General features: G+C 40.9%; 2 protein-coding genes across 3 annotated transcripts in view; both read right to left on the reverse strand.

Annotated features, from left to right (window-relative positions):
- The window catches only part of LOC149145070 (ENHANCED DISEASE RESISTANCE protein (DUF1336)), a 483,701-nt gene that overhangs the window by 308,389 nt on the left and 149,556 nt on the right, over positions 1–25,756 (reverse strand). For both annotated transcript variants that reach the window (XM_089453046.1, XM_089453045.1), the window contains exons 9-10: positions 13,934–14,034; positions 13,746–13,841 (exon numbers count right to left, since the gene is read on the reverse strand). In XM_089453046.1, coding sequence (XP_089309172.1) covers positions 13,746–13,841; positions 13,934–14,034 — 197 coding nt within the window. The remainder of the gene's footprint in view (positions 1–13,745; positions 13,842–13,933; positions 14,035–25,756) is intronic.
- On the reverse strand, positions 24,154–25,512 carry LOC149145073 (uncharacterized). Its single transcript, XM_089453047.1, has 2 exons — positions 24,485–25,512; positions 24,154–24,353 (listed from the first exon to the last, which is right to left on the reverse strand). Exon 1 carries the CDS (start codon positions 25,489–25,491, stop codon positions 24,730–24,732), a length of 762 nt encoding a protein of 253 aa, XP_089309173.1. The 5' UTR covers positions 25,492–25,512; the 3' UTR covers positions 24,154–24,353; positions 24,485–24,729.

The raw sequence follows: 25,756 nt of genomic DNA on the forward strand, positions 1-25,756 counted from the left end.
ACTGCCACATACAATATGCACACAATCTTCTGCGATACATATACATAAACAAAAAAATAAATACTCATCAGCATGACATCCCAGATATCGCCCTTACATTGAGGTGTCACACGCTTCCTTAACCCATCAACAGATTGCTCCAGTTTCTCAACTACGGATATCGGTGTTAAGAATGTCTTTGGCCTTTCTTCCTGCGAAGGTTTCAACAAAGCCTCATGTTTTGTGGGCAGTTCAACATATTTGTCTACATGCTTTGTATTCCCCAACCCCAGGGAACCTGGGAACTCCAAAAAAAACAGTCTTCAGAGCTCCCGGAACTTTCCCAAGTTCCCATTGCAGCTCCCACAGAAAAGGGAGTGTTCCCATACAGTTCCAAAGCTTCCGGGAGCGCGGGAACCACTGGAACGAGTTTCCCACCTCTAAGGAACAGTTCCCGTGTAACAGAGGTAAATTGATATCATCTTCAATCTTCAATATGAGAATTCTGAACTGAGCTTCAATGAAAATATGCCTAAAAAAATGCCAAAATGGATGTTTAAAGGTTCAATTGAAATGAACTTTGAAAGAGAGAGGAAATTCTGGAAGTGAATAACTGCCATGCTTGAACATTCCCCTGTTAAATGTGAAAAAATAGGATCACCATTCTGCCATCAGTGAAGAAATACAACCATTGAAGTGCTCTTTGAATTTAGACATTTGGCATCGAACAACATCCAAATGAATAACTGAATTATTGTTGATAACATGATAAAAAGGAGAGTTTCCATGCTATAATTCACAAAATTTGATTGATGGGACTTCGAAACTTGAAGCTTGACTATCATCAATGGCATTCCCCCTTGCCAGCTGCAAGGTGAGGAGTATGTCAAAGGGATCCAAGGTTGAGAATTGGATTCTTTTCTTTTTGAATAGTTCTTACATCACTCTGATTGGTAGCTTTGGTTGACTAGTAACCAATGATAATGAGAGCACCATATTCCATCAACGTAATCCCCCTTGAGGTGTAGAGAGTACCATCTTTGACTTGTGTTTCAATTCAAAAGAGAATTTGCCCCAATTATCCAAAATATTCATCTGGAACAACAGTTGAAAGCTTTCTGCGTGTGTGGTTTCTCCATGTAAATTTGTAATTACCTGTGTCTAAACTCAGTGGTAAAATTATTCAATGTCTTGGATTTTAATTTCCACTACCAAGGAGTTATCCAACCATAATGAACTTCTCGCTTTGTATCCTCCTCCTTTCAAATTCTCTAGTTGATGATTTGTTTTCCCACAATCAAGATAAGTACAGAGAGCAAATCACTCTGACACCATACGACCAACTCCATGGCAATTGTAGAATTTATCAATAATTTGCATAATATTTGTATCATCAATTATATCACCAACACTCTTAACTTCTTCATTAACTTTTGGAGCCTTCAAATTCTCAGCAAGAAATGGAAAACTTACAAACTGAACCGTTTGGAGTAATTTGGAATATTTAAGCCATTTCTTGCATGATATCCTAAGCCATGCACATATTTGTTGAATTGCAATTCTGCCCATTGTCTAACAATCATCTTGGAAAGATCATCCTATACTTCTTGATGTTCTTCATGAATGTTTTCTTTTGTAACTTCGAATTCATGTTTATCTAATATCACTCTGTGCTTCTACTTGTGGCCTGGTAACGAATTATTAACCATCTATGTTGTTGCATTTTTATCAACTATTTCCATTTGATTAATTGTGTTACAAGTAGCATTGAGGATTCACATTAGATCATATAGGTCACAAGTAAAATCCTTCATTTGCATTAATTCATTTGTGCAAAACCACTAGATACAATGTTGAACAAAATTCATATACTGAATATAAAATGCACAACTTGATTCATAAACTAAATATACAAAATAATAGGATAACTTAAAAAATCCATATATATTAAAATAATGTATTGAATATGTAATATGAAAGATAGATGATGGTACAATGTGATGTGATGGTGTACTCATAGTATTGACTAGTCACAATGGTTGATAGTTGTAACAGGAATACTTGTAGATAATAATAATTATTATTATTATTAAGACATGAATTGATGATCTTCTACAATGAGGACCCCTTATTATAAATAATATGTAGGTACCTTTTCGTATGAAGACATATGTCTTTTCGATAGGACATGTCTTATCATTAACTAACTAACTAATATTATGTTTGTAACATTGCCACCCTCTATAAAAATTGTGTTTTCCTCAAAACAAGGGTAATGACGGGTATTGTTAGCAAAAACGTTCTGTTTTCCATGATGAATCTTCTTTTGGAAGGTTTATCCATTTGATAAGTATTCTTTGATGGTTCTGGAATGTAGCACTTTTTCCTAGTGGCCAGAATACATTTCGGTTCTAAAATAATTCTTCCTTCGTCATCAAACTTTGGAATTTCTATCTGGACTGGTTGGGCTTGTCGCAACATCTTCTTGAGGCATGATACATGGAACACATTGTGGATGCCACAATTGTCTGGTAATTTCAACCCATCGGCTACTTCTCTAATACTTTTTGTTGATTTGAAAAGATGCATAGAATTCAGGAGCCAAGTTGCTTTTACCTTGTTGATCAAGGGATAATTGTTTGTAAGGTTGGAGTCTTACAAACACCCAATCACATTCTTCACCCTCATTGTCCAACCTTAAGACCTTGATCTTCTTTCCTATCTGGCTCTCCACCTGGGCATTGAGCTATAAAAACCGACTAAAGATCTCATCCATGGTCTTCATGATGAAAACCCCAAGTTTTCCTACAATAGTCATCAATGAACTTGACATAGTATAGTGCTCCCTGCACTAATGCCACTAACATAAGTCCACACACATTTGAATGAATGAGATCCAAGATCCTTGCACCTTCTCTCGCTACTTGGAAAAGAAACCCTGGTATTCTTGCCAGGTACACCCGCAATGTTACTCAACATTGAACACTAGGAGACTAGTGACAATTCCCCTCAAGATTGGCAACACCCGATAATGCAAGTGTCCCATCCTCCTTTGCCACAACTTGCACAAGTTGTCATTGTCATGTATCAAAGCCAAAACAAGTTTTCCCTTCAACCTCTATAAATTTTCCTCTCTAACCTTGATGGTCAATGTCATGTCTAGGCTAGAGTCCTCCAGATGAATGAGCAACTACATATTCATAAACATGACTACATATCCTTTGTCCTCCATGACTGATAATGAATGCAAGTTCTTCTTTAGCCTTGGTACATACAAGACGTCGTTGTCCTTCAACATTCATCCTAACTCGAGCTAGAACATAATAGTTCCCTCTCCCTTCACTGCATACTTGGCATCATCACCACACTCCACATGAATCCTTGAGTCTTTCTTTGTCAGATTATTAAATAGATCTCATGCTTTTGTCATATTGCGTGATGCACCACTTTCCAAGTACCACACACTCTTGGTGATGGGGTTGGTAGATAGACATGAGATTAATGCGAAGTCCTTCTCAAACTTCACTACAAATTTGTCAAGTTTTACCTCTACTATTGTTGTTGTCTACTGCAACTTCCCCTTCCCCCCGCTTCTTCTCTAAACATTGTGATGCAGAGTTCACATGTTTGTGGCAAATGAAACACTTAAGCTTGCTCAAGTCTTTTTTCTCCCTTGGTTGTGACCCCCCACTATTTCCCTTGGAACCCTTCCCTTTGCCTTCTTGGCCTGACTCACCAAGGCCACAATCTTCTTTCCTGTTGGCATTAGACTCCTCCCAAGCCTCTTTCTAGATGAAATCATCCCAAAGCCTCTCCCAGTTGGGAAGTTTCTCTCGAGCACAGGCTCCCCTCACAAGTGGTTTCCCTAGCTTGGTGAAGTCATTCAGTGCTACATTGACAAGTTTTGTCTAATCCAATTTCTCCCAAATTGTTGCAAGTTGATCCCTTATCTAGGCGTTCTTCATGAAATAGTTAGTGACGTTATCAGATCTCGACATCTGGATGGACCTGATCTTGCTTCTCAAGATCATTTTCTTGTTAATGTTGTCACTCTAGAATAGGTCCACTAGAGCCTTAAACATACCCCTGTTCATCTTTTTCTCCACCAAGCGAGGGATCAAGCGATCCTTCATAGCATCCATAATGACTGGCTGAGCTTTAATGTCCTTTTTATGGGATGCCAACTTTGTCGCATCGGTTGGTGGTTGAATTTCCTTATCAACTATCTCCCAAAGGTCATTTTTTTCCAGCAGCAAGGTAACCCTTGCCTTCCAAGATAGGACGCTAGATGCTCCATCCTGATCCAATCAGTCTACAAATCTGAGAATAGTTGTTTCCATTGTTAGATCTGATTAAATTCGTCATGTGTTGAGTGCTTCTAACACCCATAAGAATAAAAAATTGTTGTTGATTTATAGACTGCTACGATCTCCTTGCAGATTTGATATATCGACTGCAAATCTCTATTGATCTGTGTTTTGTTCCTTTAAAACACCCACAAAAAAATAATTTCTACGAAACCCTTGAATGGTACGGCCTCCCTCTCCAGAATGAGCTCCACCAAATCATTGATGGTTGCTCTATGCAAAATCTAGAAATTGGCCGCCTCCTCGAAGTAATCCTATAATCATGTTAAAATTTACTAACCTCAACTACTAGCAATTTATTCTCTAGTAAATTCCTTCTTGTAAATTTATTAACTGTAGATTAACTAAATAAAAGCATTGCTGGAATTTTTAACAGGTAAATAAAATATTAAATAGCATAATAGAGCCAATCTCACACACCTGCACACAAATTTCCTCCCTTCAAATCTGTTGTTTCATTAAATAATATCTTCGGCATATAAAGGCTTTCCCAACTAAGAAAATACATGTCCACAGGAAAATTACAAATAGAAAAAACCTAGAAAATTTCCAACTAAAAAATCCTTCTTCCTATCCAATTCTATAGTTGTACAATCTGTTGCCCACACCCTTTTCCAACCTACCCATGAATTTTACTATCCTTCATGCATATGTGTAAACATTCTACAATTGGTACAGCTTCAACCCATGCTGTTAAGTTATGGTATGTTCTGTGCTTATAACAGTTTACTTCTTTTCCTTATTATATTCCACAGATTAGCAATCACATGTACATAAAGTAAAGTGCAGATAGAACATTAAACGATCAACAGAAAACAAGCCAAGACAAGAGACACAAGATGTGGCAGCTAGCAAGGGACAAACCCCACAATGTGTGAGAAAACCCTTTGATCAAATCTTCTTTTATCTTCAATAATTCAGCAGAGAGAAATAGTACAATAAATCTAATTCATATCAGCAATAGCAAACCCTAGATCAGCAGCATCAGCATTAGCGGCTTCATTATCAAACTAGGGCAGATGATATCTCACAAACCGTTCGTCGGATTGACTTCATTCCACCACCAAAAGTTGCGGCTTTCAGAGGAGATCCAGATGGACCTACAGCACAGTTCCAAAGAGGAGATCTTCTAGTCCACGCAGGTCAATCTTTACTTCTGCAGTTGCAGCTTCAGTTTCAACAGTTTCCGGCTTCAAAATAGGGCAATCGATATCTTGCAAACCGTTCGTCGGATTGACTTCATTCCACCACCAAAAGTTGTAGCTTTCAGAGGAGATCCAAATGGACCTACAGCGCAGTTCCAAAGAGGAGATCTGATGGTCAACGCTAGTCAAACTTTGGATCTGCAGTTGCAGCTTCAGGTTCAATAGCTTCTGGCTTCACATGTGTGAGAGAGAGACCCATTTTTGCGCAGTAAAGAAGAGACTCATTTCTGCGCAGTAGAGAGAGAGAGAGATGTGATGAGATGAGTGAGTGCAAATGAGGAAAAGTCCTCTTCTATTTATACACAACGTTGGTGTTTGAATAGATACGACTGTTGGGTTTCTGAGCCTACATGTGTTGTAGGTCGGCTTGATAATAATTCCATAATCAAAATAAATTCATATCTCCTTGAATACTTATCGGAATCAGATGATCTTTATATCAATCCTACACCTCTCGACGAGAGGAATCCAATAAAAAATTATCAGCCATGAATAAGATGACCCACATGAAGTTTTGCCCTGGTTGCCAATTTTAACACTCCCTCTCAACTAGGGAGAACTTCATCTGTAATCTGTCTATCGGTCGTTACTATTCATCCATCAAATGCACTGCCCTGTACAGCCTGACCCTTGCCCTGCTCTATTCTGCCTGTTCTGCTTTGTCTTGTTCTGCCCTGTACTAATCTGTATTGTTCTGCTCTGTTCTGCTCTACTCTTGCATTGTTTTGTTCTGCTCTGCTTTTGTCCGAATTATGAAGAAGAAGAATTGATCGAGGATGTATCATACTAACTCAAAAGTTAGTCTCAGGGTAAGTACAACTGGTCCCAAACCAGTCTCAAGTTTCAAACAACCCGAAGTCAACGTCATAGTGAGTACAACTCCATTGGTCCTAGACCAATATCATCCTCCACTGACTCAAAGTCAGTCTCAAAGTGTGTACCACTGGTCCCAGATGGCAGACCAGTCTCAGCCGACCCGAAGTCAGCTTCATAGTAAGTACCACTCCTACCACTGGTCCCAGACCAATATCGCAGTCTCAGAGAGTGTACCACTGGTCCCAGACCAGTCTCAACAGACCCAAAGTCAGCGTCATAGTATGTACCACTCTCACTGGTCCCAAACTAGTACTGCACTGAGTCACTGACATGAAGTCAGTCTCGGAGTATGTACCACTGGTCCCAGACCAGTCTCAACCAACCCGAAGTCAGTGCCATAGTAAGTTACAACTCCTACCACTAGTCCCAAACCAGTATCATTGATCCCAGATCAATGGAGGTCATCCTAGCGTAGGGAGTACGGTAGATACAATGATGCGTCCATCGGTACTACTATGGTCCCTAACTTCATTTCCCTGCTCATTGATCAGATGAGAGGTACTTCCCATGAGTCCCAGACTGCATGGGTAGGATGCCTCGACAAGAGAACTAATCAATCCTATCCTCACAAGAGAACACATCAATCCTGCTACAATCGCCATGGAGAACACATCAATCCAGGCCTCACAGGAGAACACATCAATCCTTCTACAATCGCCATGAAGAACACATCAATCCAGGCCTCACAGGAGAACTAATCATCCTGCTACACAGGAGAGCGTATCATCCTGTTCCACAAGAGAGCGAATCATCTTGTCCCACAAGAGAGCGAATCATCTTGTTCCAATGCGCACCACCAGGGGAGGGTGAGTCACCTTATGGTCGTATGTTGCTCCAGTAAGAACCGTAAGCCCTCAGAGCTCCCAGAGCTCAATGTATGCAACATGTAGGACCCTTGTACAAGGGTTTCTTGACAACTCCAAGTCGTTTGGGAAAATCACAGATTAGATCTTTCCTCGGGGCTTTGACAAGGTGTATCGACCTGTACATCATCTTAATGCGATGGAGCCTCCTTGCTCATCGACTTACCATATCCCAGATGATGTCTATCTGCTGGAGCAATCGACAAATACGGGATTCCTCAATAATCGAATCCCACCTCTGGTTGTTACAGAGAATCACAGTGGTATCCAATGTAAATCCAAACAACTCACTGAAGAGCTTTCGCAACCAAACTGCCTCACAGGAGGCCATGCTAGCAGCAATATATTCTGCTTCGACGGTGCTCAAAGCCACCGAATTCTGCTTCCTGCTCATCTCGGATGTTGAAGTAGATCCCAAGGTGAAATAGCGCCTGGAAGTGCTCTTAGAGTCCACCACACTGCCTGCCCAATCAGCATCAATATATCCAAGTAGTCTCACATCTCCGCTAGTGTATCTTAACCCATTAGTAATTGTGCCACGAAGATATCTCAGAAGATTCTTGGCATCAATCCATTGAGCCTCAACCAAATAAGAGCTCACAATGCTAACTGCAAAACATATGTTCGGACGAAGGTTCACCAAGAACATCAATGCGAATGAGTTTATGAGACTCAAAGGCATTTCCCAAATCGCGTCCGACATCCCAAATCGTGTCCGACATCACTACCATATAACTTCTAAAAGTTAAGATCCTCGAGGTAGTCACAGGCTTGCAGTCCACCATACCAAATCTTTTCAGAATCTTCACCACATATTTTCCTTGAGATAGGAAAATTTCCCTTGGCTTCTGCCACACTTCAAGTCCTTGGTTCTTCATTTCAAATTCAGAAGCCAACTCCCTCTTACATTTCTAAATGAGAGGGTCTGCACCTGTTAGAAAGAGGTCATCCACATACAACACCAGTATGAGAGGTTTATCATCTTCAACCTTATAGTAAAGGTTAGGGTTGGCTTCACTCCTAGTGAATCCTAGCTTCATCAAGTAGCTGTCGATCCTCTCATACCATGCTCGGGGTGCTTGCTTCAGCCCATAGAGAGCCTTCTTCAACCTGCATACATGAGATTTTCGATCATAAATCTCAAATCCTTCGGGTTGCTCCACATAGACCTCTTCTTTGATCGAACCGTGCAAGAACGCAGTCTTGACATCCATCTAATGTAGGTTCCATCCTTGTGAAGCCACAAGGGATATGATCAAGCGGATGGTCGTATATCTAGCAACAGGTGCAAATATCATAGTCAACAAAACAAGCATTATACTTTTCGGTACTTCCATTTGCTGCATGCTTTATCTTGTAAAGCCTTGTAAAGCCATCTAGAAGTAACAATTGTCTTGTCCGGGGTCTGGGAACTACTTCCCAGACATCATTCTCCATAATAGACTCGTATTCTATGGTCATAGCATCCTTCCATACTTAATGTTTGACAACATCTGAGAATGATGAAGGCTCATTTTGTATGATCGTGCTCATGATGGTCAGGTATCCCTGATACCTATTAGGTTTCTTACTTTCACGAAAGGTTCCTCGGGGTGCAGCATGTCCTTCAGCATCATCAAGTAGCCCCCTAAGCCATGAAGGCCTCTTCCTAGAAGAGGAAGGCTCATATGGAGGAGGATCAATTGGATCCATGGGTTCTTCTACATCATGCATTGGTTCATCATCCTTTTCTTTCGATTCCCTGGTGTCGGCTTCTTGAGAGCTCCTCAAAGTCGGAAGATTGTTCACCTTGCGGTGAACTTTTCTTCAGGAGTCTTGGAACCCAATGCTTGATGAGGGGATCAATTTTGTACATATACGGCAGTGTTGCAGCTTCAGCCCATAGAAACTTCGGAAGTCTTTGATCATGTAGCATGGCCTGGACAGCTTCCATAACCGTACGGTTCTTCCTTCCCCCCACACCATTCTGCTCAAGAGTATGTGGTGTAGTAGTCTCCTTCTTAATGCCAGCCTCAGATATGCCTGAGTGAACCAACTGTAATACATCGGAGGTCTTGCTTTGACTTGAGGGGAATGGTCCCCTTTTGAGCTTTCCTTCGGTACATCTTGGACATACACCTTCTTTCTCTACTCGGAATTCAGGCATCCCTGTCACCATTTGTTTTACACCGAGAATAGCTTTATAATGAAGGAGGGCAAACCTCCGATGCCAACGTTCGGACTCAAGAGATGTGTCATAAGACATGACACCTAGCAAACTTCCATTGACCTGATATAATGAATCAACACTAAACCCAAGAGTAAAGGCATCTTTAACATTATTTTTCCATATACATACCTTGCCATTGCTGAAGGTTACCTTGTAGCCTTCGTCTTCCATTGCTGAGATGGACACTAGGTTCTTTTTGAGGTCAGGTGCATTTAATACATCCTGGAATTTCTAGCCTTCTTGAATAGTTGTCCTCTTCCTTGATTCCCAGCTCTCCTCTTACCTTTGCTATTGAATTTGTCATTCCTTTGATTACCATGAGAGGGATTTTAATCATCGTCACGGTGAGAGTCCTTTCTATCAGGGCATTCCCTTGCATAGTGACCTGCTTTATTGCAAATGAAACATCATCCTTTTCTTCCACCCTTAGATCCAGCCTTTCTTTTCGATTTAGACCCAGAATTATTTCTTTTCTTAGCATGAGAAGAAAAAGCAGCAGGAGGACCTTTAGGCATGGGCATTTCTTGCTCTTCTACCCTTGTTTCTTCTTGAATGCATCTAGCCATTAATTCCTTGAAACCAAGAATTGCATTATTGTTCAGAAGAGTAGTCCTGAACACATACCATTCGGATGGTAATCCTCCAAGAGTTGTGAGTGCCATTTCTCTGTCAGTAATAGTTTCCCCAATAGATAGGAGATCATTCTTGATCTCGGTGATTCTTAAGAAGTATGCTTGCATACTCTCATCTTTACCCTTCTTGATTTCCCTCAGCTTATTTCTAAGAAACAAAACTTGATTTGCATCATTAACTTTAAATAAACTCACTAATCTATCCTAGATTTCCTTGGAGGTGTCTAGATCAGAGATGTAGGCCACCAAGCGCTTGTCGATAGAGCCTCGGATGATCTTTTTTGCTTTAATTTCTCCATTCTTCCATTTGTTCCTGGTAGCAAGAGGTGCATTTGATGGAGGCTCAACAATATTGCCTCTTACATGGTCCAGCACTCCTTGATCTTCTAGGGTTAGATCGATAGACATCTTCCATCCATGATAGTCAGCTTTCTCACGGAGCTTGTCTTCGGCAGGAAAGAGTGTTGAGGACCCCATCGTTCTTTTAGAATAGCCTTGCCAATCTTCTCTTCGGTGATTGCTCTTGTTCTTGCTTGGGCTTTGTCTTCACCTCAACTATGATACCATGTTAAGTGTGGGGAAACCCTTTGATCAAATCTTCTTTTATCTTCAATAATTTAGCAGAGAGAAACAGTACAATAAATTTGATTCATATCAGCAGTAGCAAACCCTAGATCAGCAGCATCAGCGTTAGCGGCTTCATTATCAAACTAGGGCAAATGATATCTCACAAACCGTTCGTCGGATTGACTTCATTCCACCACCAAAAGTTGTGGCTTTCAGAGGAGATCCAGATGGACCTACAGTGCAGTTCCAAATAGGAGATCTTCTAGTCCACGCAGGTCAATATTTACTTCTGCAGTTTCAGCGTCAATTTCAGCAGTTTCTGCTTCAAACTAGGGCAGTCGATATCTTGCAAACCGTTCGTCGGATTGACTTCATTCCACCACCAAAAGTTGCAGCTTTCAGAGGAGATCCAGATGGACCTACAACGCAGTTCCAAATAGGAGATATGATGGTCAACGCTGGTCAAACTTTGGATCTGTAGTTGCAGCTTCAAGTTCAACAACATCCAGCTTCACATGTGTGAGAGAGAGACCCATTTTTGGGCAGTAGAGAAGAGACTCATTTCTGCGCAGTAGAGAGAAAGAGATGTGATGAGATGAGTGAGTGCAAATGAGGAAAAGTCCTCTTATATTTATACACAACGTTGGTGTTTGAATAGATGCGACTATTGGGCTTCTGAGCCTACATGAGTTGTAAGTCGGCTTGATAATAATTCCATAATCAAAATAAGTTCATATTTCCATGAATACTTATCGGAATCGGATGATCTTTATATCAATCCTACACCTCTCGACGAGAGGAATCCAATAAAAAATTATCAGCCAGGAATAAGATGACCCACATAAGTTTTGCCTTGGTTGCCAATTTTAACACATGCACTTGTGGTCTGTACATAGCTTGTATAGTCTCTTGCCCGTACACATCTGATACAAATAACTTTGCCCACAATTATGCAGGCCTACTCGACCTTTCTGTTGTACTATCTGCATTGTTTTAGCTCTTCCCGCACTGCACGACGTCCCACCACCATTGTACAGTCTATTCTGCTGCAAAATATTTCAAGCTTTGTCCCTTGATATTTGCTTACTACTAGACTTTCTCTTTTGCTACCACTTGCTCTTTTAACTCTAGAATTCACACGCTCGGATGAATGTCATTTTCCACCTAATCACTGAGACCCCACCATGTCATTGTGGCTTGTGCTCACTTGATGTGACTTTTCCCTTAGCCTAGCCTTCCTTTTATAAGTTTGAGTTATTGATCGAATCCACAACCCTAATTTCCAAAGTGATTGACAATTGAGATTAGATCTCAACTTCACTTGAAATCGACGGTTAAGATTATATCTCAACTTCGCTTGAGATCAACAATTGAGATCATCTAATTCACTAATGTAAATAAGCTTTGCAGATCATTAGCTTAACTCCCTTTTTTTATTAAAAAAATATATATATAGTTTTGCTTGAATTAAAGTAATTTGCTAAGGTTAAAAGTCCCTAGACAACTTCCACATGTCTAGACACTTAGAACTGTGTGGAAGTACCTATCTGATGCTAGTATCGTCAGCACTATCGATTTAGTATTGTGTTGGTGTTCCTTTATTCTATCTAAAACCCTTGCAAACATAAGTGGTTTAGAACTCCCAAGAATGGTTATTCATCTAATGAAAGTTTTCATCAATAAGATTCCAATCCCCTTCGCAGTCTAACTTATAATATTGATAAGACAAAAAGAAGTTCCTTAATATACATCAAAATCTTTAAATATTAAATTTACACCCTCAAAGAATGGCATTCAAGTTAGTACACAGTGTTACTTCTTCAACGACTTTAGTTTTCAAGTTTTCAAAAATACTAGGTGTCGCAAGAAAAGATTTTGGATTTTGATTTGCAAGCTTCTAAGTTTTCAATCGTTGTGTTTTCATCTTGGTGACAATGAGTAGGTGCAAACTAGATAATGTACCATATTTGTATGTTTCCATACGTATCTCCTATGAGAAGGAGACAATCTGTAATCAGTCATTGCACTAACCACTACATCTATCAAACCACTATTCACTCCATATATCACCCTACTAGTTATTCTACATGCCAATTTTGGCTATATAACGTCTCATAATTATCTACTAGATGATATTGTTAATTTTTTAAATACCAGGTCTGATTTATATCCCAAGCAATTTTTTATGACCCTGAAATTTAGTTATCCCAGTAAATTATTTTCTGAAATTGCTGAATAAAAATACACAGGTATTTTAACAATAAATTTGACAGAAAAAGCACAAGTAGAAAATTAATCACACAACAAAAAATATAAACCCTCCAATTTATCCTTCACTTTATTTCTCAAAATAAATAAGGGCTCCCTTACAGCAAAAATGACCCATAGAGAAATACAAAATTTTTACAAGAATTGAACCTAGAAAACTCAGCTCATTGATATCCAATTTGCACATTCTGTCGATTCCTTCCTCCTCACTCATGCGACCCTCCAAAAGTTGGCCTCTACTCAGACATGCAACCTCGGCCCTCTTTATCCCTCAAACCCCCGACAATAAATTGCCAATAACAATAAATGTGACAGTGATATAGCAGAGAGAGAGAGAGACCCCAACAGTTAGCATCATTGGCCCCTAGCACCATTCACAGAGTGTAAGTGCCTAAGAGTATTTCCACAATGAAATTTTCCATGGGGAAAAATGTGTGAGTGAGACAAAGAGAGAGACATATCCTAGCCATATCATATCCTGATTGTCTAAAATGCTATTGTATCTGTTTCAGACTTTGTATCCATATCCATGCAAATTAATGTAGTTCAGTAGACCTAAAATGTCAAAGACTACTATCCTTGGCATATATTTAAAAATTTAACTTCAAAAACTCACTAACCAGTACATTTTGCTAGTCCTTAAAGAAGGCTTGTTTCAGAACTATCCTATTCTATTTATCAATTTTAACAAAAACACTACATGAAAATGAATTCCACTGCCTCTGGAAAAAGAACAGACCCTAGTATAAGCAAATTAAGTCAACAAAGAAGCACCACACCTTGTCAAATACTTTGGATCATATGCTCCATAAACAATATCTCTATGTCCATCCAAGTGTTCAATCCGCTTTAGGTCACTAGTCAATATATCCCATCTGCAAAAACAGAGTTTCTCAGAGATATATGCATACGTGCTCATGCCACACACGCATACAATTGAATCCTGCTTTGATTAAGGATGACTCACTCATATCTCTTTGACTTGTCAATACTGAAGACCATCTCAAACACAGCATCTGGACTAGCATCTACAATGCCAACAGACTTCATGAGGAGAACTTTATCACCCTGCATGCACACAGATCCTCTCAACATCAATTAGTCAACTTGCAAATCAACATGAGAAGATGAAATGTTAACGTCAAAAATGTCTTAAATAAGTCCATAAATTATCCAACGAGAGTCACAAATGCCAGAAGAAATAATTAGGATTAGAAGACAACAAGAGCTTGGTGGATCAATATATGGTTTGGCAAATCAATGATGGATGGATGGCTCATCTTTGAGATGATGCATGGAAATGCCACCTACCCTAGAACTTTGAACCTAAGGAACATCTTGGAAAACATAACAGGAAAAAGACTGAACAAAGGTCAAACACTATTGTTTCTGAAAATACTAATTTGCACAAAATGTAAGAATGTCTAGAGGTTTAATGTCTCGAAATGTGACCGCCCAAAAATGGAAATGTCTGGTGAAATGCCATGTGTGTGTGTGTGTCTAATTCCTTTTGCAAGATAATGTGTTATTAACTTATTTGTAAAGAAAATATAATTATATATAGCAAGGGAAAAAAAGAATGAGACACATAAATGACATTTTAGAAGGAAAAAAGAGTCTACATTAACTCTCATAGATGATTACATGATACAAAATCCAAAATTGTCCTTCATAAATGACGCTAGATGAGGCTATACATCCAACATTCCAAATTCAGCCTTTATACATGAGGCTATATATCCAAAATCAGCCTTTATACATGGCTATATGTGCTGAAAATGAAATGAAGCATGAACTAATGACAAGTACAATTATACATCCTAATAATATTTCATCCTCATTGTCATCAACAAAAATAGAACAAGTTGCTTGTTCAGCGGAGCTAAAGATGGATTATATATATAAACTTATTTGTAAAAAATTTATATACTTCTTACGAAGCTAGCAAGGATGGAATGAGAATTTCAAAGTTCTCAAAATGTGAGGGTTGTCAAGAAGCCGAACAGGGAACTCAACATCTTTTCTTGAAATGAAAACTGGCAAAACAGATCTAGAACCTTTGGGCCAGTTATATGAGCAACTCAAAAACTTTAGCATTGTTGATGAGCTCTTTCGAGATTGGAACCCTCTAGCTGATATGGCAGATTAGCATAGGTTTTATCCTATGCCATATTTGTAGAACTAAACTACCAAAACAATTGAAGACAAGAACCTCCATGCATATCAAATCTGGAGTAAGATTAATGTTAAATTTGGCAACTAGGGCCAAACTCCACCTTGGACAGCTCATATGAGGCAGCTGATATTTTTATTGGATTCCTCTCTCTGAGAGGTGCAGGATTGATCTAAATATCATCTCATTCTAACATGTACAAATGGAATTATGAATTTATTTTGTTTATGGACACATTGTCAAGGTCGGTCAGCAAACTAATGTAAGCTCAAAAGCCCAACAGTCACGTCTATTCATCCTCAACGTTACATATAAATAGGAGCCTCCTCCTCATTTAGACACTTCACTCACTCACATATCTCTCTCTCCTTCATTGATTAGGTACGAATTTCTGAGGCAGCTCTCCACACGTGCAAAGAAGGGCAGTTCTGTTCCTGCGTTGACCAGCATTGACCAAAGTTGCAGGAAGGGTTTTTGACCAGCAGCATTGACCTGTTTGACTGCCGTTTTGTGAGGGCTATCTCTTTTTGGGCAGGCCACATTTCTGGGCACAGAAAATGAGGCAGACCATACTGTTTATCCAGCATTGACTGCAGAAAGGTTTGACTGCAGCGTTGACTTTTGTTGACCGGTTTGACTAGATATTTTTGGACTGTTTTTGGGCTGATTTGACTTGCTGTTGGAGGCCGAGTTGACCAAGTTTGACCGAGCTGTTTTGGAGGTCAAATTCTGCCCTGTTGACCAATGTTGACTTTCTGGTTAGGGCTTTCTGTGGCTGCTGTTTGACTGGACAGAATTCACTTTGATTGGGTAAGTGAATATTGCATATTGTACTATCTCTCCCTTTGCTGAACTTTTGAAGAATAATAAGAAGAATTGATCAAAGGGTTTCCCCACATTGGGGTTTGTCCCTGGCTGGCGCCATATCTTGTGTCCTCTTGTCTTGGCTTGTCTTCTACTGTTATTGTTTATGTTCTATCTGCATTTTACTTTCATGTTGATGTGATTGCTAATCTGGATTTTGATATTGGGCTAATAAGAAAATTGAAGTAAAATTGCTCTTAAGCATAGAGCATACCATTGTTATCTAAAATTAACAATTAATCAATCAATCAATCAAACTATAGGACTAAAAGAAAAAGAGGATATCTGCAAAAACATCACAAGAGATGACTAACAAATATTAAGGACCTTAAAATCTCCCCCGTCACCACCCCCACCCATAATCATTTCAATAGAGGGTGGCATTTGGGAGGGATCCAAACTGTTGTTAGACTTAGAGCTCACTCAAGCCAAGTGAATGAAAGTAAATTTTAAGGGGACGCTGAAGGAGTGGTAAAAGACAATGAAGAAACATAATAAGCATCTTCTGTGTTGACTTTGCAATCACCAAAATGTAGAAGTTAAAGGAATCAAAGCGAGAATGAAACTCTGCTGAGAACAGGATGACAAAGTCATATTCAAAGCAAACTCAAAACTTATAGACTCCATGAATAATAAGAACAAGGAGCCAGAATGAACCTAGTTAGGCTATCTGGACGAGATGCTTGAGGATGTTTAAAAGTACAAGTGAGGTCAAATTCTGCCACATTAGAAGGAAATTTAATAGCATGATAAATTACATGGAAAAATATGTCATTAACAGAAGGGTTACCTTTCTAAGAACTAAATCCCTTGCACCCCCCAACCCCAAACAAACCTAACCTTAGGGAAAGCAGAGATTGGAAGTCAATTATGAAATTGTTAATCAATGATCAACAGGTTAATTATTGTCATGAAAGGATCACCAAATCATACAATCCTTCCTTTGGATTTTTCTTATTAGAGGTTTCCCCAGTTGCACTTAAAGGCAATTCCCCTCACACAAGGTCAAAGCCCGTAGCGGTTTGGAATCTGCATAAGTTGAGAAGGGGAAAGGATGTGGTTCAAAAAACAGATTGTAGGAAAAGGATGGGGCTTCTTACCCACCATTTTGTCTGAAGCAAAGTGGTGAGCCCTCCAAAGGTACCATTTGGTAAAGGAAAGTTTATGATGTAATGCAACATCGGATCATTGAATTATGTCTACAAATACACAAGGGTATCTTTCTTCTCTAGATGAGAGTGAGTTTGGGTATAAAAGTTGAGAAAGTCGGCTACAGTTTTGCTTTCGATAGTAGATTCCTTAAAGCTGATCTTCTGGAGAATCTGTTTACACATTTAAACCAGACTGAACTTTTCTTGCTAGGTGAAAGACAGTTTATTGAAGGATTGGAGACTGTGATTTTCGTTGGAGAATGCTACGGTTGATAGGATTTTTGTGAAATTGGTTATTGAAGGGATGTTATTTCTTCAAGATATAACAACGGCAATCACGGATGGAGGTACAGATCAGCACTAAAGGAGGTGATGACTTTTCCAGCAGTTCATGGAGCATGTGCAGCACGACTGAAACTTGCATGTATGCCCTTAATATTCTATACTTGAAGGAAGTGATTATGATGCCTTCAACCTGTGATTTTTGTGGTTATTGCAACTCAAGATAGGTGATAGTATTCCTGAGGAGGAAAAGAAAATAACTGCCTATGTTCTGAGCAAAAGTTACCTTAGTCAGGATGTCCTTAATATACAGCAAGTGTTGTTGTACTGGAATTGGATTTGGAGCTTGCACCTGGCACTCTTGGTGGTCTTTTTACAACAGTTGAAGGGATTAGGATGAAGCTTCTTCAGAATGATAATTAAAGTTTGAAAAATGAAGATCATTGGAGCAGAATGAAACATCTACAGCATCATTGAAAGCATTGGGAAGAGATCCGTTTATCAAAGAAAAGAGTTTGTTATGATCATCCTTGTAGAAATTTCTCATTTCCCACCCCGGTTTTCAGTTTCTCCTTATTTCTCCCATATAGTTAAATGTCCTTTCCCATAACCATACATTTAACAAGCTGGAAAAAATAAATTTGCTAAAAACACAAATTCTGGAAATTTTACAGAATGCTGGAAATTGCAGAAATAAAAATCAGCAGTAATAAACAGCCATTAAAACACATTTAAACACTGAGATTTTTGGTCAATGTGACCCTGGAAAAGCCCCCTACAACTCTTGGGGAAAACCAGTTCGAGAGCTCTTCTTTATTTCTAAAAATGCCTTTTTCACAGTGAGAAATATTCAGCAAAAAAATCAGCAAGCAAATTTACAACTTATCTCTTTTCCCATGCCTCACAGCAAACTGGAAATTACAGCAAACAGGATAGCAATAAATGTTGTACGGCCTCCTCGATTTTCATGCCCACTTTCAGCATGAAATGCTGTTGTATGGCCAGCATTAAATGCGTTGTACGACCTGCAATAAATGCGTTGTACGACCTGCAATAAATGCGTTGCACGGCCCTCGTTTTGCGTGCAGAAAAATCAGCAAACTGCTCCTCGATTTTTGTGCAAACCACTCCTCGAAAATCGTGCCAAAATTTGCCTTTCACTGTGTGTTGAACCAGCTGTACAAATCTGCTCAACTGCTGCCTTGGAATGTGTGCCAAGCTGCTGTCTCCTTCTCCTCCCTGCTCAGAAATCTCTCTTGCTCTCTTGCTCTCCTTCTCCCAATCTGCTCATGAAAGAATGAATGACCTTTTCCTCATTTTCCTCCTTTAATCTAACCCCAAGTGACTTTTGGGTGATCCAAGTGACTTTTGGGTGATCCCTAAATCCAATGGCTGAAATAGGCTGAGATCTAAGGCTGAGATTAAATGCTCATTTAAATCTCACTTTTTATTTTTTAATTCACCCCATTTTAATAAAGACCCACTTAGTCATTTATTTCCAAAGTCACTTTTCCTTTCTAATTTTTCATTGACTTTATAGAAGTCACTTTAAAATTAGACTCAGTAACTTTATCACTTAAAGTCACTTTTAAATTAGATTTAACTTTATAAAATTATAAAGTCACTTTAGGAGAAAAATTATATTCTTTTGGACACTTTTCCCTAGGCCAAAGATCAAAGCCTAAGGGAACCACCTGTCCTCCGGTACCAAATTTCAACACTCCCTCTTACCGAGGAAGGTGTTCCTCACCACACCCATCTTGTCTCTGAAGTAAACATGCTTGCCCCGTGGTAAGGCTTTGGTAAGAATATCTGCAACCTGCTCATCAGTGGAAATATACTCAAGCTTCACAGTTCCCTTCTGAACATAGTCTCTGATGAAATGATATCTGATCCCGATATGCTTTGACCTGTCATGAAATACTGGATTCTCCGTGAGTTTAATGCAACTCTGATTATCACATTAAATCACTGAAGGTCTCAACGGCTGACCAAATAAGCCAAACAACATCTTGCGAAGCCAAATAGCCTCACAACTAGCTAGACTGGCTGCCATATACTCTGCTTCCGCTGAACTCAGTGCTACTGACTGCTGCTTCCGGTTGAACCATGACACTACTGCTGAACCCAACCCAAAACAGCACCCTGAAGTGCTCTTCCTATCAGAAGCACAACTTGCCCAATCAGAATCAATGTATCCTGCCAATCTCACTCCATCTCCCTGCCTGTAGTCCAGACCATAATCCACTGTCCCCTGCAAGTACCGCAAAATGTGTTTTGCAGCCACCCAGTGAACCTTCCTAGGCTCACACATAAACTGACTCATCGTGTTGACTTTAAAACAGATATCTGGTCTAGTGTTGACCAAATACATCAAGGAACCAATCAGCTGCCTGTACAATGTGGGATCCACCAACTCGGAATCCGAAGCATGAAGCTTCTTCCAGTTGGTGATCATTGGTGTCGACATGGGTCTACAATCCTCCATGTGGAATCTGCTAAGGATGTCCACAATATATTTCCCCTACCCGAGGAAGAAATGCCCCTCCTCCTGCCACACCTCCAAGCCCAAAAAGTAATGCATCAAGCCGATGTCCTTCATCTCAAACTTCGTCGCAAGATCTCTCTTGCAGTGCTCTATGAGTCTCTCTGCACCTGTAATGACCAAGTCATCCACATACAGCACCAGAATGAGAGGCTGCTCACCAATCACAATAAAGTAAAGGTTCGGATCTGCCTCACTCTTTGTGAAGCCCATCCCCTGCAAATATGTATCTATCCTGGAGTACCAAGCTCTGGGAGCTTGCTTCAGGCCATAAAGGGCCTTCTTCAGTCTGCACACATGGGACTCCTTCCCATGCACCTCAAAGCCCTGTGGCTGCTCAATGTACACCTCACCCTGTATGAAGCCATTGAGAAATGCAGTCTTCACATCCATTTGGTGGATCTTCCAACCCATCTTTGCTGCTATCGATATAATGGAGCGGATCGAAGTATATCGAGCCACGGGAGCAAAGGTCTCCTCATAATCAACTCCCTCTACCTGGGAGAACCCTCTAGCCACAAACCTTGCTTTGAATTTCTCAATGCTGCCATCTGCAGCATGCTTTACCTTGTAAAGCCATCGGAAGTAACCACGGATTTGCCCTCAGGCCTCGGCACCACCTCCCAAACATCATTCTTCATGATAGAAGAATACTCCCCCTGCATGGCCTCTCTCCAGACCTGTTGGCTAGCTGCCTCCTCATAGCTAGAAGGCTCAGAGTCAAGGATGCTGGTAACCATCGCCATATAGCTACAAAACCTCTCAGGTGGTCTACTCTCTCTGACCGGCCTCTTCGGCTCAGCAAAAGATGAGGCATCTCTCAAGGTGTCCTGAAGCCACTTGGGCTTCCTCTTCCCTAAGCGCACTTCTCCCACCGGAGAATGAAACTCCTCCTCCTCATCATCATCAGGAGCCTGAACTCCTGACTGTCTGTCTGCTGTCCTCCTGCCTGCACCTGAACCTGTAGAAGCTGAGGTACCGTGTGAACTGTCCATCAGTGGACTCCCTAGTGAACTGCTCTGCATGCTGCCCGGAGCACCACCCCTCTGGCTTGGTGAGCCACTGCTCACTGACGGACCTAACATCCTCATAGATGTACCTCCTGATCCTCCTGATCCCTGCCCACTGGATCCCTGCGACTAACTCAACTGCTGCTGAGGGTCTGGCTGATCCAGATACTCTAACTCCCGTGACCTCCTAAAGGCCCTGTCCTCCTCGAACTTCACATCCCGTCTGACAACAACTCTCCTCTGTGCAGGAATGTAAATCCGAAAGGCCTTTGAGGTCTCACTATAGCCCACAAAGATACCCTTCTCTGCAGTGGGCTCTAGTTTGGTCCTCTTCTCCTTGGGTATATAGGAGTATGTAATGCATCCAAAGATATGAAGATGACCAATATCAGGCTTCTTCCCAGAGAAGCCTCTTCCGGAGTCATGTGCCCCAAGGCACGATGCGGACTCTTGTTCTGCAAGTAAACAGCTGTGTTGCAGGCCTCTGCCCACAAGAACAATGGCAACCCTGATCATGTAACATGGCTTTGGCAGCCCCTATGATGGATCTGTTCTTCCTCTCTGCAACCCCATTCTGCTGGGGGTTGTAAAGAACAGTGAACTCCCTCCTAATGCCTGCCTCCGCACAATAGTCAACAAACTCTCCAAGGGTGTACTCTCCTCCATTGTCCGACCTCAGGGACTTGATCTTTCGACCTGCCTGTGTCTCCACAAGAGCTCTGAACTCCTGAAACAGCTTGAAGACCTCACTCTTGGTCTTCAAAAAATAAATCCAGGTCCTCCTGGAGTGATCATCAATGAATAAAACATAGTACTCATATCCACTCAAGGAAACATGAGACATCCGACCGCTCACATCAGAATGAATCAAATCAAGTATCCCAGTCGCTCTGCTGTCACTGCTGAGAAAAGGGGATTTGGCAAACTTGCCCATCGCACAACCTCTGCAAGTATCAAAGTGATCACTACTGAAATCTGGCACACCTGTAGTGATATCCCGCAATGTCCTCAAGGCTCCATGATACATATGTCCCATCCTACGGTGCCAAATCTCACACAGCTCAGAACTGCTAGCTCTGCTGTCGGTACTACTGCTCAATGCCAAAAGGGGCTGAAATGCAAACTTCTACACCTTTGCATGGCGTACACCTATCACTCTAGCTGAATCAGCTGGAGTGCCACTGGGATACATCAACACCTGTCCTCCCCTGAACAGTACCTCATATCCTCTGTCCTCCAAAGCTGAGACGGATATGAGGTTCTTCCTCATCCCGGGCACATAAAGAACATCTGACACTTTCAAGGGAGGTTTGGACTCCCTCTGAAATGTCAGTGTCCCCACCCCGACTGCTCTAACAACTCTGTCATCACCGAGTACTACCTCTATATCAGTGCCACTCTCTGAAAGCTCTCAGAAGTACTCACGGACTCCTATTATGTGTCGTGAAGCCCCACTGTCCACATACCAGATACCTGAAGATGCTCCGCTAATCGAGGGAAAAGCATGCTCCCTCTGAACTTGTGTGGCAGGTGATCCTGCACTAGACGACTCACACGTAGTGAACGCAAACTCCCGGCCAAAACGACCTGCAAAGTCCTCAATCTCTGCTGAAGCTGCCACGTCCTGGTTCTTCCCCTTCTTCTTCTTCTTCTCCGGACACACAACTACATAGTGTCCCATCTTTTGACAATTCCAACACTTCACCTTGGAATAGTCCTTCTGTGTGTTCCCCTGTTTACCTTTACCTTTGCCTTTTCCCCCACCACTGCTTGTGGAAGCCTGCTTCTTCCCTTTGCCTTTCTTGCCTCCTACCACCAGTGCTATATCCTCATCCTGCTCAACTGGCTTGGTTGCCCCAAGCTGACCTTTCCTGATCTCTGTCTGAATGCAATCATCCCAAAACCTCTCCCATATGGGAAAGGTCTCACGTGCACAAACCCCATCAGCAAAGTTCAACCATGAACGGGGGAGGTCATTCACTGCAATCCGCACCAACTCAGTGGGTGGAATGGCCTCTCCAATCGCTGCCAACTCATCTCTCACATTAGTAATCTTTGTGAGATATCCAGCTGCACTATAATTACCCATCTTAATGTTCTTCAGCTTCTCCTTCAGGACCATCTTCCGGTTATCATTGGTACTCTAGTAGAGATTAGACAATGTTGTCCACATCTCATGGGCATTGCTCTTTCCTCTCACATGAGGAATGCAATGGTCTTTGATTCCGTCTAGAATCAACCTCTTACCCTTGTTGTTCTTTTTATTATAAGCTGTCAACTGAGTAGCATCAGTAGGTACAACAACAGGGTTCTGTGTGGTATGCACCATGATATCCCAACTTCTGCCTCCTCAAAGATACTCTGCATTCTCTCCTTCCAAACGCTGTAATTTGTATGCCCATCCAGCCTATCCTCCACCCTCAATCCCAATGACATCCTGCTGTCCTAAAACTGAAAAATAGCACTGTTGTAGTAAAGATAAAACCAATGTTGCACAAAGCGCGATCGGGATTTAATCGGCGCTGGGAAAAAAGCGGAAAAAATCGACAAAAGCGGAAAAAAGCGGAAAAAAGCGGGAAAAAAGCGTTTGGCACAAAAATATTCATTTTTTTTCATTTTTTTTCAATTTTTTTAATATCTAAACCATCTACAACATAAAATAAATACATTGACACATAAATATGATAAAAAAACTAATATATAAGATGTTTAATATCATTTCTAGCGCTAAAATCACACATAACATTGAATCATGTCCTGAATAGTAAGTCCTGAGTCCCAAGTCCAACTCAGCCTCAAAATATCAACAAAAAATATGATAATGTATCTCATCATGTCATAATGTCATATACAATAAAATGAAAGTCTAATCCTATTGATTTCCTCTGCCCCTCTTGCGAGAAAATGGCACAGCTTTCTCTTTCCCTCTAGATGTAGAAGCTGGTGCCTGTGCTGGTGGAAATGGCAGTGGAGTCTGACGTGCTCTAGAAGCTGAAGAACTAGTAGTAGCAGCTACAGGAGGTTGAGGTGGACGGAGACCACGTCCTCTACTGGTGGTAGTGGTAGCCCGGGTAGCCCGGGTAGGCGGTGTCACCTCCTCCTCCTGCTCCTCCAACTCCTCCTCCTCCTGCTCCTGCTCCTCCTCCTCCTCCTCCTCCCCCTCCTCCTCCCCCTCATCCTGCACTAACCAATCCTCAGTGGGATCCATGAGAGGCCTCTCGGTCTCAACCCTCCATTCAGCAGTGGTGTCAATCCCATCCAATGAGATGGCTTCCGTATCAGGTGTCTTCTCTAGTTGTTTCACCCACAATCGAAGATTGTAGTAGACATAGACCATGTCATTAAGTCTATGGGACTCCAACCTGTACAAAGTTCATGAAATAATAAATTAATAATTAATAATTAATATTATAAAAAAAATATTGTTTAAAACTTTAATGAATTCAAAAATTTATTTGGAAATTTGCAATATTTTAAATGTTTAAGTGTTAACCTATTGCGCTTCTTGTTGTGTATTTTTTCAAATACACTCCAATTGCGCTCACATCCCGAGGAGCTGCATGTTTGGCTGAGGATGCGTACGGCAAGATTTTGCAAAAGGGGTACTCTGCCACCATACATCTTCCACCATGCGTCTACAACAAAATTACAAATAAAATTTTAAATAAACATAAGAAAAAAATGGAATTTGAAGAAACAATGAAATTTGAAACAAAGTTACAAAGTACATACTACAAACTAAAAAATACCTGGCATTTTAATCGTCCTATCAATGACAGCCATCTCAAAGCCAAATGTGCCACCTGACAACTTATATTGCTCAATTTGTCTAGAGATCTCCATACGTTCTTCTGGAGATCTCACCATCTTCTGGACACAGGTTAATAATCCTTCCACGACCTCAACATCAAAATTAAACCCACATGCATAAGAAAATGCAGGGTTCAGGAAAAGCCCAGCAGCATGAATGGGACGATGGAGTGTGTTGTTCCATCGCTCATCAATGACTTCCCATAGAAGGAGTTGTCTCTGAAACCCATCATCTCCCTTATCATCATAGTAGGACCGAATGGCTTCTTTGGCCCTGTCCATGGCTTCATACAAATAGCCCATTGCGGGCTTCTCACCATCAACCAACCGAAGAACCTTTACCAAAGGTTCTGTAACAGCGCACACCTCCTGCACTCCCGCCCAGAAGTCTTCCTGGTATGAAACTAGTCTGCAGACGGCCTCTCCTTCTGGTTTGCGGCTCATTGACGAAGCACGCCACTCCTCTGAAAGAAACATTCTCTTCAAATCCCACATAGAATTCAAGAGGGATTGAAGAGATATGAAACTCGTCGCAAACCGTGTAATGGCGGGGCGCACCAACTCTTTGTTGTTGGTGCATTTTCTCATCAAGCTAAGCACAGATGTGTGATTGTAAATAAATTTTGTGATGCTTTTTGATGAGTCAACAACCTCTTTGACAAAGGGAATTTTCCCTATGTCCTCTAACATCAAATCAATACAATGGGCAGCACAAGGTGTCCAAAATAAAGCAGGATGCCTGTTCATAAGCATTCTACCAGCAGCAACATAATTTGCAGCATTGTCCGTTATGACTTGGACAACATTTTCTGCACCCACCTCCAAAATAAACACATCCAGGAAATCACATAAAGTTCTTGCATCTTTGATTTGATGAGTTGCATCAACAGATTTGATAAACATAGTCCCCTTGGGACAACTAACCAAGAAGTTTATAAGGGTTCTCCCCTTTTGG

The sequence above is a fragment of the Pinus tabuliformis genome, chromosome X (genome assembly GCF_031772625.1).
Source record: "Pinus tabuliformis cultivar Carrire ecotype Pingquan chromosome X, CPIR1, whole genome shotgun sequence".
Classification (NCBI taxonomy): Eukaryota; Viridiplantae; Streptophyta; class Pinopsida; order Pinales; family Pinaceae; genus Pinus; species Pinus tabuliformis.